General features: G+C 44.0%; 1 protein-coding gene and 1 long non-coding RNA gene across 2 annotated transcripts; one reads left to right on the top strand and one right to left on the bottom strand.

The window, feature by feature from the left end:
- Positions 1-158: 158 nt before the first annotated feature.
- Positions 159-945, bottom strand: LOC135429610 (uncharacterized). The gene is made up of 2 exons (XR_010436432.1): positions 511-945; positions 159-445 (listed from the first exon to the last, which is right to left on the bottom strand). It is a non-coding gene; the product is annotated as an uncharacterized LOC135429610 (long non-coding RNA).
- A 4511-nt stretch (positions 946-5456) lies between these two features.
- On the top strand, positions 5457-11618 carry LOC135429578 (ataxin-2 homolog). Its single transcript, XM_064683910.1, has 4 exons — positions 5457-5541; positions 5834-6041; positions 7313-7650; positions 9477-11618. Exons 2-4 carry the CDS (start codon positions 6005-6007, stop codon positions 11493-11495), a joined length of 2394 nt encoding a protein of 797 aa, XP_064539980.1. The 5' UTR covers positions 5457-5541; positions 5834-6004; the 3' UTR covers positions 11496-11618.
- Positions 11619-11724: the final 106 nt, after the last annotated feature.

Here is an 11724-nt window from a genome sequence, read left to right as displayed (position 1 = left end):
CACTTTTGATATATCTGCTGCCTGGCTGGCTGACTGTCCACTTGGTTGGAGCCAGCATCTGTTGCTGCGGCTGAAGCTATGTCGTTAATCCCTGACAATCGCTCATTCGGCGCTTTGGTAAATTGCATTCAAGCTGTGTCGCGAGATTTATGCGCGCATTGTTCTGTGCCACAAATCCGGTTTTTCTTTATTTTTTTTGTTGTTTGCTGTTTGCCGGCTTCAGAGTTTGGAGAGCCCGTTACTATTAACATTTAATCTGTGGCTCCAACTTGTTTATTTTTGTTTCGAGGTTTTTGTTGCTTTATTTTTGAGGCTTTTGGCGCTTCTATTAAGAAATTTGAACGGGCTTTTTTTGTTTTTCGATCTTCCTGTTGTGCAGCTTGTTTTTTGCACTTTGCCACATTTTAAATGCCAAGGTGGTGGCTTGTTGGCCGAATCAAGTTTCCTAGATAGCCGCAGCACAAAAAATGGTTTTTGTTAATGTGGATAGCTGATAAGTTACGCATTTACCGCTGGGCATTGACATTTCTCATGTGTGTATAAAAATTGTTGTTTAATTAAATCATTTGGCGACTCCATTGAAATGTCACTTGAATGTGGCCAATTCGCAAAGACAATGTTTTCTTGTGCGGGTGCGTGCCTAATTGCTGGTATTTAAGCAAATGCTTTGTTTTGCACATTTTCACATCGTTAAGTATATGTTTTGGTTTTTGTTTTTTTTTTCTTTTTGTTTCTTGTTTATTTCTAGCTTTTTCTTGTAAAAAACCTTGGCACTCAAAAGCTGGAATTTGCATACATTTACGTGTATTCAAAATTATATCTGTTGTCCAAAATGTTGGTAATGATTTGATTGTACAATCAACGGTTTTGTAACGCAAGGTCTTAACTTTATGTCATTGTTTTTTATTTATTTTTTAAATGAATGAAAATTAGCCACTGGCAAAGACTATTAAAACGGCAACAGTGTTGTCAAATGACTGCAGGTGTGAAAATAGCACAAATATCGATAACGATGTAGTACCCTTCGCAATTCGAATTAGTAACGATTATCCTTGCCCATTCACAATGGCTTTGAGCATGCAAATATATTTGCATACCTATAAACATACATACATACAAACAAACATGCGTTTGTAGTTAATTTTTACATGCCCATTCTTATTGCAATGCTTAATGCTTAACTGTTATGTGTGAATATTTCACACGACTCTTTGGCAGCCTTGTGGCTTATCAGCCGGCATTTAAGGCACGTTAATGGAAAGAACTTAATTGTTGTGCGACCACAAAACCATGGCCAGCTGGCCGAGCTTTGGGTAAATAATCCCTAATACCAAATTGGTATAGCAGATTTTCAATGATTTCATTTTATCTTACATAAATAACTTCATATGTAGGTATTTCCCCATGTATACATGTTTACAAATTCGCAAGTTCCGCCTCAGTTTTACTTGGACTTGCATAAAAATGTTACATCAGACGGCAGATAGCTACTTTTTGGCACGCAATTTAAAACAGCACATGGGATATGGATGTGTAGATCTCCGCATAGATACCGTAAGGGCGGTGCCGGTGCGAATAAATAGCATACTACGACAAGATCTAATTAAAGCCAACCAGGTGCAGCTGCATCTGGGAAAGATGCCGCCCCAGCACTTGTAGAGTATATAGTATATCTGTGTGTCTATTTTGTTTGTCATATTTTTGCATGCCTCATTCATTCTTCTCACGCCCAAAATGTAAATGAAGTCGTTTGGGGTAAGCCGCAACGTCAAAGCCCCCTGGCTGAATGAGGAGGGGGGGGGGGGGGGGTTTCTGGGGCCTATTGCTAATGTTAAGCCAAAGACGAGTTTACATGCTTCGCTAGTTGCCGCTGTCAGCGGTCTTTGTAGTGTGAAAATCTTTTTTTTATGTTTTTGTGTTTATTTTCTATGATTATTTTTCGACATTCGGTGTAGCTAATCGCAGTCGTCATTCATAACTGCCATTGTACATGTGCATTGTTCGGCCCCGTTGACGTTTTTGGGGCTAAACTTTGGTTTTCTTTTATTGGTATTGCTGGTGGGCATTGGTATTTGGGCTGCATTTGTTGCATATTGCAACGCTTTTCTGATTTCTTTTATTAAGTTAAAGTCACAGATTCATTGTGCAATCGGCGATTACAGCGCCAGACTCTAATTTAGCAATGCCCAACTCTCTTTTGATCAAACCACGTAGTATGCAAATATTCACCTGTGCTTTTCTATGCCCTCTGACATTGTACGAGCTGGATTGCATATAGTGCATAAATCTATGCAAGGTCGCTGGCATCGTGCTGGGATCGAGCTGCAGGCAGGTCCATCAAATTGTCTGCCCACAGCTCATTATCGGGCGCATTAGTTGAACTGTGATGTGTGGCTAAAAGCGCATTATAGCTAACATTAAATCTCTGTTGATTTTCATGCAAGTGAAAATCAAGTGGCCAACCGTGCGGCACTTAAGCTGGCCATTAATTGAACCTGCCCGGGCCTGTGTTTATGCGTTGATAATGGCGAGAAATCGAAACACTTGGCTGCTGGCAGCCAAAATTAAAACCAGGAAAACGCAAATCATATAACAATGCGAGCCAAAAGTCAGACCAAAAATGATCGTGCCCCCGACCCACACATCATGTAATGCCAATCGCAATTGTCTACAGCTGACTGGACGCTACGCTCATTAGCAAATTATGTGCATACGAGTCCGCATAACGGCGTCTGTGTATGTGTGTGAGTGAGTGTATGTGTGTGGCCACGCTTCAGTGGAACTACTATAACCATAACAAACCCGGACTTAGACTCAGATACAGATATAGATAGATATAAGCTAAGATTCGAATTGAGACACAGCCGCAAAAGCGAATTCAAATTGGGAGTCGTCTCTTTGGGGGAGCTAGCCTGCAATTCACGAATCACGAATTTGTTTATTTTTATGGCTGTTTTACGCTTGACTTGTTCTGAAATATAAACGCTTTAACTTTAAGCCATATTAATTGTATTTAAATGTACTGAGGTAATAGCATAAACATAAATTAGAATGCGCGCCGTCGCTTTAATTAATGCAAAACCATTTTTGACGTTTATGATTTATGAGATTAGATAAAGGTTTCGATTTGGGCAACAACTGATAAATTAGACAGGCAGCTCCGAAGTCAAGCATTAAATGATATATATACCCTTTTATGAGCAGTTCTCTATTGTGTATATAAATAAACAGCATTAGTTTTATCGCCTTCCAAATGAAGCCTAGAACAATTCTGTGTAGAATGCGCTCCGAAGTATGCAATGAAATTTTAACTTTTTTAATTTGTGACACTTTTTTCTAGATCTAAGTTAAATGTAAATATTTAAGCACATAGCGTACGATATTTATTACATTAGCTACATATATTTTTTGTACTAAGGCTCTTTCTTTAATCGGACAAATCTCTCGTAGCTTCTCTTAACCCTCCACACACGTATGTCAATTATACAAAGTAAACTGACCCAATAGACACTGCCATAAATTGTCTCAGATGGTATTTTAATAGTCAGTTAAATTATACACACATTACCTGTAATTATTATTACCAGCTATATCATTATCGTGTCATATAGCGGTAAAGCTAGACTGTGTACAAAAAGTTGCGATATGTACATTTGACATATGCACGACGATTATGCAATCCCCATTGTCCATTGCACATTTCATTAACAAGAGCAGCAACAACAACAACTTTGAAGAAAAAACTTGAAATAGTTTCGCGTAGATTCTGCCAATTAAGATCTCAGCAAATGTTTTCGGAGTATGTATATCAAAAGCATAAGCTAAATGCTAAGGTTGACTACTGTCCACACAGCCAACAGCCTGTCGCGCAATAAGAATTTATACACATAAAATTTAGAGCATAAAACTGTCGACCGCAAAAAGCATCAGGCACCACAACATTCTGCCAATAAAAAACTGAATGCAAATGCCAAACTGCGAAGTGCAATTGCCGTTGGCACTCGAGAGCATCAGCAGCAGCAGCAACATCATCATCATCATCATCATCATCATCATCATTGTCTTCATTATGATCATTGATTAAAGCAAAGTCGAATGCAAACTGTTGCATTTCTGGTAGCCTGCTGCAAAAAGTGTTTGCAATTAAAAGAAAACAAAAACTTGAATACAACAATAAGGTAAAAGAAAAGAAGATGTTGCCACTGTTGTTGTTGTTGTTGTTGCTGCTGCTGCTGTTGTTGATCGCATCGTTGTTTTGGTTGTTGCTGCTGCTGCTGTTGACTTCGTCTAGCATGCAATGCAACAATTTCACAAGCGACACGCAGACAACTAAATGACAATGTGAGCAACCCAACAACAACAACAACATGGTGAATTTATAATAAATAAATCCCATGTAGTTGTTGTTGCTGCTGCTTGCAATTGATCGATGTTGCTGAGCGCGGCGCAGTTGCGCAAATGTTGGAGGCATTTTTGCAGTTGCCACAGAAAGATCTTCAGCTTAATTATCAACTTATTTATTTGGATTGTTTTGGCTGCAATTGTCTTAATCAATTTGTTAAGGATGAGGAAATGCCGCACACTCTATAATTTGTCAGGCCATTCAAGCGGATTACCTCAGCGCCAAATTTCACAGCTACCGTGTTAACTTTGACACCACCAACAACAACAACAACAACCGCAAGCCGAGCAAGTCGACAGCCGCGCCACGAAGACGGGCAATTAGCGTTGGGTAAGAGAGTTTGAAGTTTGAATTAAATCGCCTTTGCAATTGGCCAAATTGATGGAGCTGCAGCAGTCTGGCCCACGCATGCGCTGAAATGTTTATCCGCAATCGCCGCGCCAGTTGCCCGGTGGCAATTGCAAATGTCAAACGAAAGACTTAAGCAGCGAACTTGCTCTATTGGGGGCGGCATCGGTGACGGCGCGTTATTAAATATGCAATGCAAATGCAACTGCAAATTTAGAGCTTGTTAAATGTAATGCGCACAATTTGCGCCAACTAAACAGCAACTAAACACAAATGTGCCCTTTAGCCTCGGCCAGGCCAGGCCAGGCCCAGCCCCAGATCCGGGCTTAGGCCCAACAGCGGCGGGCGGGCAATTTAGTGTCACGTTAGCATTTTGGTGGGCCAGACAGGCGGGCGAACGCTTCCAGGCGGCTGCCAAATGCACGGGTGGCCATTAAACAAGCGCCTAACCAGCAGTTTCGGCCGTCAACGTTGAATTAACCAAAGTAGCCCCCTGAAACGTTTGCTTAAAACCCATTGAGAAGCCTATAGAGAAGCTGCCGCTGCTGCCGCTGCCGAACCTTTCTCTTTGTGCCCACCGCAAAGGTCGGCAACAACGGTTCGTGGCTCGAACCGCGTCTATGCTTTCGGTCTTAGTCTCGGCTGTGTCTGGGCCGCGGCTTTTTATAAATACAAGTGTTAGCCGCACAATGGCAAAGATTCGTTTGTCGAACGTGCAACGCGCGCGATCAAGACTTTGTGCTCCGGCTGCTGCCAATTTCTCGAAGCATAGGCAGGAAAAACAACAAACGGTAGATCGTCGCCAACATCATCATCGTCATTCAAAACAATTGCAATGGCAACCAAAAAGCGTTAAAACTTAACGCTTTTCGCTTGTAATTCAAGACGCGTGCGCGTCCAAGGATTAAAAGCCACAATTACAGCGAACGTTTTCAATTTTTCAGTTACGGATTGTGTCGAATCTTCACAACCATTATATAACTCTTAATAACCGTCGCATATATTACGCTGACTTTTGTTTGTGTGTGTTTCTGTGTGTTTCCTGTGTGCTGATGTTCGATGTTGTTTGTCTTCTTTTCGCAGCCAGCTATGTTTAATGCATTAATCCGAATTGCGAGCATTTGACAAGGAAAACGAGGAAATTCCCAAGTGACTGTGAAAGTAATAAACAACAACAACAATAACAATAACAACAACAACAGCTAGGAGCTGTAAAGTATATACAATTACTAGTCCGTTGCCCACAACGACACAATGAGAATTCAAATATTGGCCTTAACACTTTTGCTGGGTGAGTATCGAGACGGAACCTGACAAAGATCGTGAATGAAAATGTCTCTTTTTCCCGGTTCCCCCGTCTTGAAATTGACTAAATTATATATGCATTAGCTGGCTACAATGTAAAAGGTTTACAAGTTTTCTTATTTCTTTATATATCTTTCCATTTTTGTTCTGTTCATTAAAGAATCTTCATCTCCATTCTATTTACTTTAACTACTTAAAACAGCAAAATATTCTATTCACTATTCAATTATAAATCTTAACAAATTCTAGACTTTTGTTTTGCATTTAATAAATTCTTTAATTATTTAAAGTGCGCTTCAAGTCGTTAATGTGATAATCATGCGACGCTTCTCAAGAGTTAAGCTTTGAAGTAATCAAGCAATTATTAAAGAGCACAAAATATATGCATCAAAGTTTTCTATGAGTATATTTTTTGAGTTCTTGTATAATTGTTGGGTTTTTTATTTTGCGTACATTAATGTTCATGTTTAACACTTACTTAACGTTGACTGCTTTTTTAGAATCATAAGACCTGATATAATATTTAGCAATTGCTTTTTATCATTCAATTAAAAACGCTTTAAAACGTGCTCGCAAAGTCTGTTTTAGATAATTTTATCAATTAATTATTTATTTTATTATGCATAAGCCTGTATTAGAATATATTTAAGAATAATACACAAGCTAAAAAACAACTCCCTTTGGGTGCAATTCCCTACGAAGTTTTCACATCCTTTGGCCCAGGTTTCGTTTCAAACCTTGATTTGTCATACAGTTTAAAAATTTGCAGAAAATTAATTTATTTAATTAATTACATTTTAAATTTACATTTGCGCGCCTGTCCCACTGAGAATATGTCAAGCCATACATATTTTCATATACAAAATGCGCGCTAGATTTGTTTACCAAAAAATTTGCTTCTACCAAATATGGCTAGATAAATGCAATGGCAGTTGAGGCCCAAATTAGTTGTACATGAGTTAGTTAGTTGTCTCCCTTAAAAGCTTTTTGATATTAAACCATGTTTGTTAAAATATATGTTTTGGCTTAGGTTTCCTTTTGGCTGCCTGTAAATGCTTGAGAGTCGGGAAATTTTCTTCAATAATCGAGTTCAATAACCGTTTTGCAGCCTTGTTAACTAGTTTCCATTGTGGTTTCACGTGATTTGAAGACAATAATCGCCTTTCTATTTAAGCGCTTTTCAAAAAAAACTAAATTGAAAACGAAAACTAACTAAACTTAAAGCTACCCACTGTCTTCTCATCTGCGCCCACGCAGGCCTCGTCAGCGTTCGAGCGCTTGAAGCCAAAGCAAAGAGCGACAGCAGCGCCGCCCCCGCCCAGGTGGAAACGGAAGCGACCAAAGACAAGCGACAGGTGAGCAGCAAGGAGACGGCCCTATATCCGAATCATCGCAGCGAGGCCGCCGAGGCAGCCGACGATCCCGAGGATGGCCAGGAGACGATCTACGGCCCGAAACCGAATCAGTTCATCATACGCCCCATTGCCCCGCATCAGCATCAGCAACACGAGTCGCATCAGGAGCCGCAGTTGCGCAACTTTGCAGCGTCCAATTCCCGTCCGCATGCCGCACAGTTGCTCCAGCAGAGCCAAGAGGTGAGCTAAGAGGAGAAAGGTCTGTCTCTGTGTTTTTCTTTTGTGTTTTTGTGTTTGTGTTGGCGAAGGGAGCTGGGGGTCAATTGTTAGCTGTCTTTTGCGGGCGTTTCGTCAAAATTTGGCAGCCCGCGGCCACAGAAGCGTTGTTAATCGTGACTCAACTGAATTACACGATTCTTTGCAAAATGCAGGATGTAAAACTGTGGCAACAACAACAACGACAACAGCGTCGAAATTGTCAAATTGAGCCTTTCGCTGGCCCCCAGCTTTGGAAACCTTGACCAATATTTGCGGCACTCGAGTTGAGTTTTCATCATTTGGGAACAAATTGCGATTAAGGCAATCGCAATTATCTAAAAGACAATGTTTATATTACAAAATGTACAAGAAAAGATTGTTATAAAAAAAATTAAAAGCACTTCGCGAATATAATAAATGCCATTTGTTGCGGACAAAATGTAAGTCACGAGCAGCAACAACTGAATAATTGCAAAATTATTATTGTTGTTGTTGCTGTTGCTGGTCTGACGCGTCAACAGAAACAATAATAACAATAACAACAGCGACAGCGACAACAACGGCAACATGCCACATCCAAGACAATTTGCACCAATGTGCAACAGCAGCGACTTCTTCGTCGTCGTCTTGGTCTACCACATAGCAGAAGCCAGCAGAAGCCAGCAGACGGAAGACCAAGTCCAAAGACAATGGCAGGCGTTGCGGGTTGTCGTGGGAAGAAAGTTGACATAATGTTATAATCAGCCTACTTCTGGCTGGTACGTGTCTCTCTTTGGAGACCTAATGCTGATGGCGCCTTGACATGGCTGGGTTTCATTTATTATAATAATGTGAATATTGCGAAGGCAACACTGTGCAACGGGTTTGTGTTTTTCCAAAACGACTTTTTCGCTGAGAGACATTTAAAAAAAACAATTTGTCGATCTCAGCTACTAGAAGAGCCATCAAGTTTTGTCTGGCTAACTTTATATGCTCACGCAGCTGGTTATTAATATAAACGCATCGCCGTTCTGTGCGATTCTCAAGAATTAACGTTATACAAGTGATGGGGATACAAGAACAAAATTGACATTAAAAAAGTTTATGTTTAATAGCTGCTACTCATTCTGACTCTCTCTCTCTCTCTCTCTTCTCTCTCTCTCTCTCCCTCTCTCTTTCTCCATCTCACTCTCTCTTTTTTATGGGTTTCCTTTATTTTCTCTCACTCCCACTATCTCTTTGTCGCTTTCTTTATCTTTATCTTTCTTTTTCTTAGGCACCCATATATTCCATATATTTACCATCTCTTTCTCTCTCTCTTCACTGCTCCGCCCCATTACCCTTCTATGCAATTCTCACGACTTCAAGCGACCCCGACATATCTTGCTCCTTTTTAGTGTTGCGTAAAAAACTAAAGTGATATTGTTTGTTGCACAGTGTAATGTAAATAATTGTTTTATGCCAACGCCGCCACCGACATGCGCATCGATTGCAACAGCAGCCCAAGTCAAGACCCCGCAACCGAAGCCGTGCCAAGACGGTGGCGAGGGCGGCCGCTGTGGTTGCTGTTGTTGCTGTTGTTGTTGTTGGTGCAGACATCAGCGTCATTTGTCGGCGCTGCCGCACAAGTGTTACATAAACTTTAGATGCCACACGATTCTCACAGCGCTCCACTCAAGCAGCTGACCTGATTGCCGTAGGTGGGCTCCACATTTAAACGCTGCCATTTGCCGCTGGCATTGGCCGTTGATCTTTCGCACGCCCACAGGCGCACTTAAACATCATAATTTATTGAACACGCCTTAACGCTTTGTCTCGCCCACGCCCAGATACAGCACTACGTTTATCTGCAAGACATTCAGCGGCACCAGCCCAAGGCTCACTCTTCGGCGTCTCAAGGTAAGACAGCAGCTGGCAGCGCGCCCGCCAAGAAGGCAACGCCTGTCGCCGAGGAGGAGCAGGAACAGGAGGCGGAACAACGCTATGCGGTGTCCATACAACCACAGCCAGGCCTCAGAGGTGGCCCCTATGGACCAGGACCCTATCAGCTGCCCTTGCCCCTGCCCGCACCCCAACATCAGCATCAACAGCAGCAGCAGCAGCAGCAACAACATCTACAGCAGCAACAGCAGCCCTATCAGATCATACCCGAGGAACAGTTCCTTAAACTGCTCGAGGAGGAGCTGCAGGCGCGCGCCTATCACGAACAGCTGCGTCAGCAACAGCAGCAACAGCAACAGCAGCAGCAGCAACAGCAGCAACAGCAGCAACATCAGCAGCAACAGCAACATCAGCAGCAGCAGCCCCAGCCCAAGCCCTTGCCCATACACAGCACAGCAGCCACGCACAAGGTGCTGCAGCAGGCGGAGCCTGTCCTCGGCCTGGGCGGCTATCGCGATCGTTATGTGACCGAGCAGCAGCTGGTGCAGCCCAGCTACTCGCGTGGCGGACCCAAATATCTGCCTTTACCGCAGCAGCAACAGGAGGAGGATGAGTCGCCGGAGCACGTTCCGCAGCAGCGTCATCAGCCGCAGCAGCATCACCAGCAGCAGCAACAGCTAATTTCTGGCCTGCCGCCGCAGATTGCCTACTATCAGCCACAGATTAGCTACAAGACGCTGCCCAATCATCCGCTGGCCAAATCCTCGCTAGAGAGCGAAATTGAGAAGTTGCTGGCCGCCAACAAGCCCGGCTCGGGTCAACAGGCGCTGGCCTACGTGGACAGCAGCAATGAGCCGACGCTGGTCAATCATCAGCAGCATGCGACTCGTCTGCCGCCGCCACAGCATCCGCCGCCGCCCACCTCACATCCGGCGCTGCGTCAGCCGAAGGCTTATTTGGCCAGCACGCCCAATTCGCTGCTGGATGCCAACAATCAGCCTTTTGTGCCGTCGCTTTTCAAGTTTAGCAGCTTCCAGCAGCCCACGCCCATTTATCCTGGACAGCAGCAGCAACAGCAACAGCAGCAGCTCGAGGCCAAGCGACTAGGCCCCGTTGTCTATCCAACGGGCGCACCTGCTCAGCCACAGCCCTCGCAGTACTACTACCAGGAGGCGGCGCCCACAGCAGCACCGAAGCCCAAGCATTATCGCACCAAGCACTACAAACTGCCCACGCCCAGTCCCACCAAATCCTATGAGAAGGCCCTGCTCTATGCTGACTATGCTGAGCGTGCACAACCGCCGTCGCCGGCACCCACAAACGCCCACTTCTATCCCAGTCCACCTGATCCCATCAAGCATGCGTCCCAGCGTACTGTGGTGCCCACAGCGCAGCCGATTGATTATCCGGCGCACCCCTCACCCTCGCAGTCTAGCATTTATGTTTCCCAAGGTACTGGCATTGCCACGCCCTCGCGTGTCACGCCCACAGCAGGAGCTGTGCACAAGCTGCGAACACTGGACGAAGTGAAGCAGCTGAATCTGCCGCCACCCAATGGCAAGCCCCTCACCCAGGCCGAGTTCCAGGCGCTCGTCGAAGCGGGCTACCCGGTCAAGGCGGTGCCAGTGCCGGTGCCCGTGCCCTATGAGCAGTACGTCAAGGAACATCCCGAGTATCGCAACCATCCGCCCGTAGACTATGCGCATCTGATGCGCCTGGCCACACGTCAGCTGGCTGCACATCAGCATCAACATCAGCACCAGCTGCCGCATCAGCGCTCAGCACCCTCTGAGCCGTCAGTGAAGATCCTGTCCACGCCCACTTCGGCCGAGGCGCAGCAGACGGCGACGGGCCTTGGTGGCGGCAGCATCACCTATTTGCAGCGCCGGCCACGGGATGAGCAGGACACAGCCGTGGCTGGCACGGAGACGAAGGCAACGGAGCCCGAGCCGACGAAGGCTACATAAGTTGCGATCCTTTAGTTAATGTCACTCGCCCCTTGTCTAGTTATAAGTATTGTAAAAATGTTTCTGCATATTCAGCACTTTAATAACGTTAAATTATAAATAAATCAAAAATTAAAAATCTAATTACTAATCACAGCTACCCGCAGCAAAAATGGGTGCTGAATTTTCCATCCATTTTCATATAAGAAATGCATGTGATTCCTTAACTTTTTTCAATTTTAAGACATTT

Source organism: Drosophila montana, unplaced genomic scaffold (genome assembly GCF_035044405.1).
Source record: "Drosophila montana isolate Dmon_TW-CO22-7 unplaced genomic scaffold, ASM3504440v1 contig_2668_1, whole genome shotgun sequence".
In the NCBI taxonomy this organism is placed as follows: domain Eukaryota; kingdom Metazoa; phylum Arthropoda; class Insecta; order Diptera; family Drosophilidae; genus Drosophila; species Drosophila montana.
This window is presented reverse-complemented; position numbering and strand designations above follow the sequence as displayed.

Excerpts from the sequence above, each read along its gene's own strand:
- LOC135429578 (XM_064683910.1), top strand. The coding sequence starts at position 6,005 with ATGAGAATTCAAATATTGGCCTTAACACTTTTGCTGG. Across the intron at positions 6,042-7,312 it reads GGCCTTAACACTTTTGCTGG|GCCTCGTCAGCGTTCGAGCG; the intron begins GTGAGTATCGAG and ends GCGCCCACGCAG. Across the intron at positions 7,651-9,476 it reads TGCTCCAGCAGAGCCAAGAG|ATACAGCACTACGTTTATCT; the intron begins GTGAGCTAAGAG and ends GCCCACGCCCAG.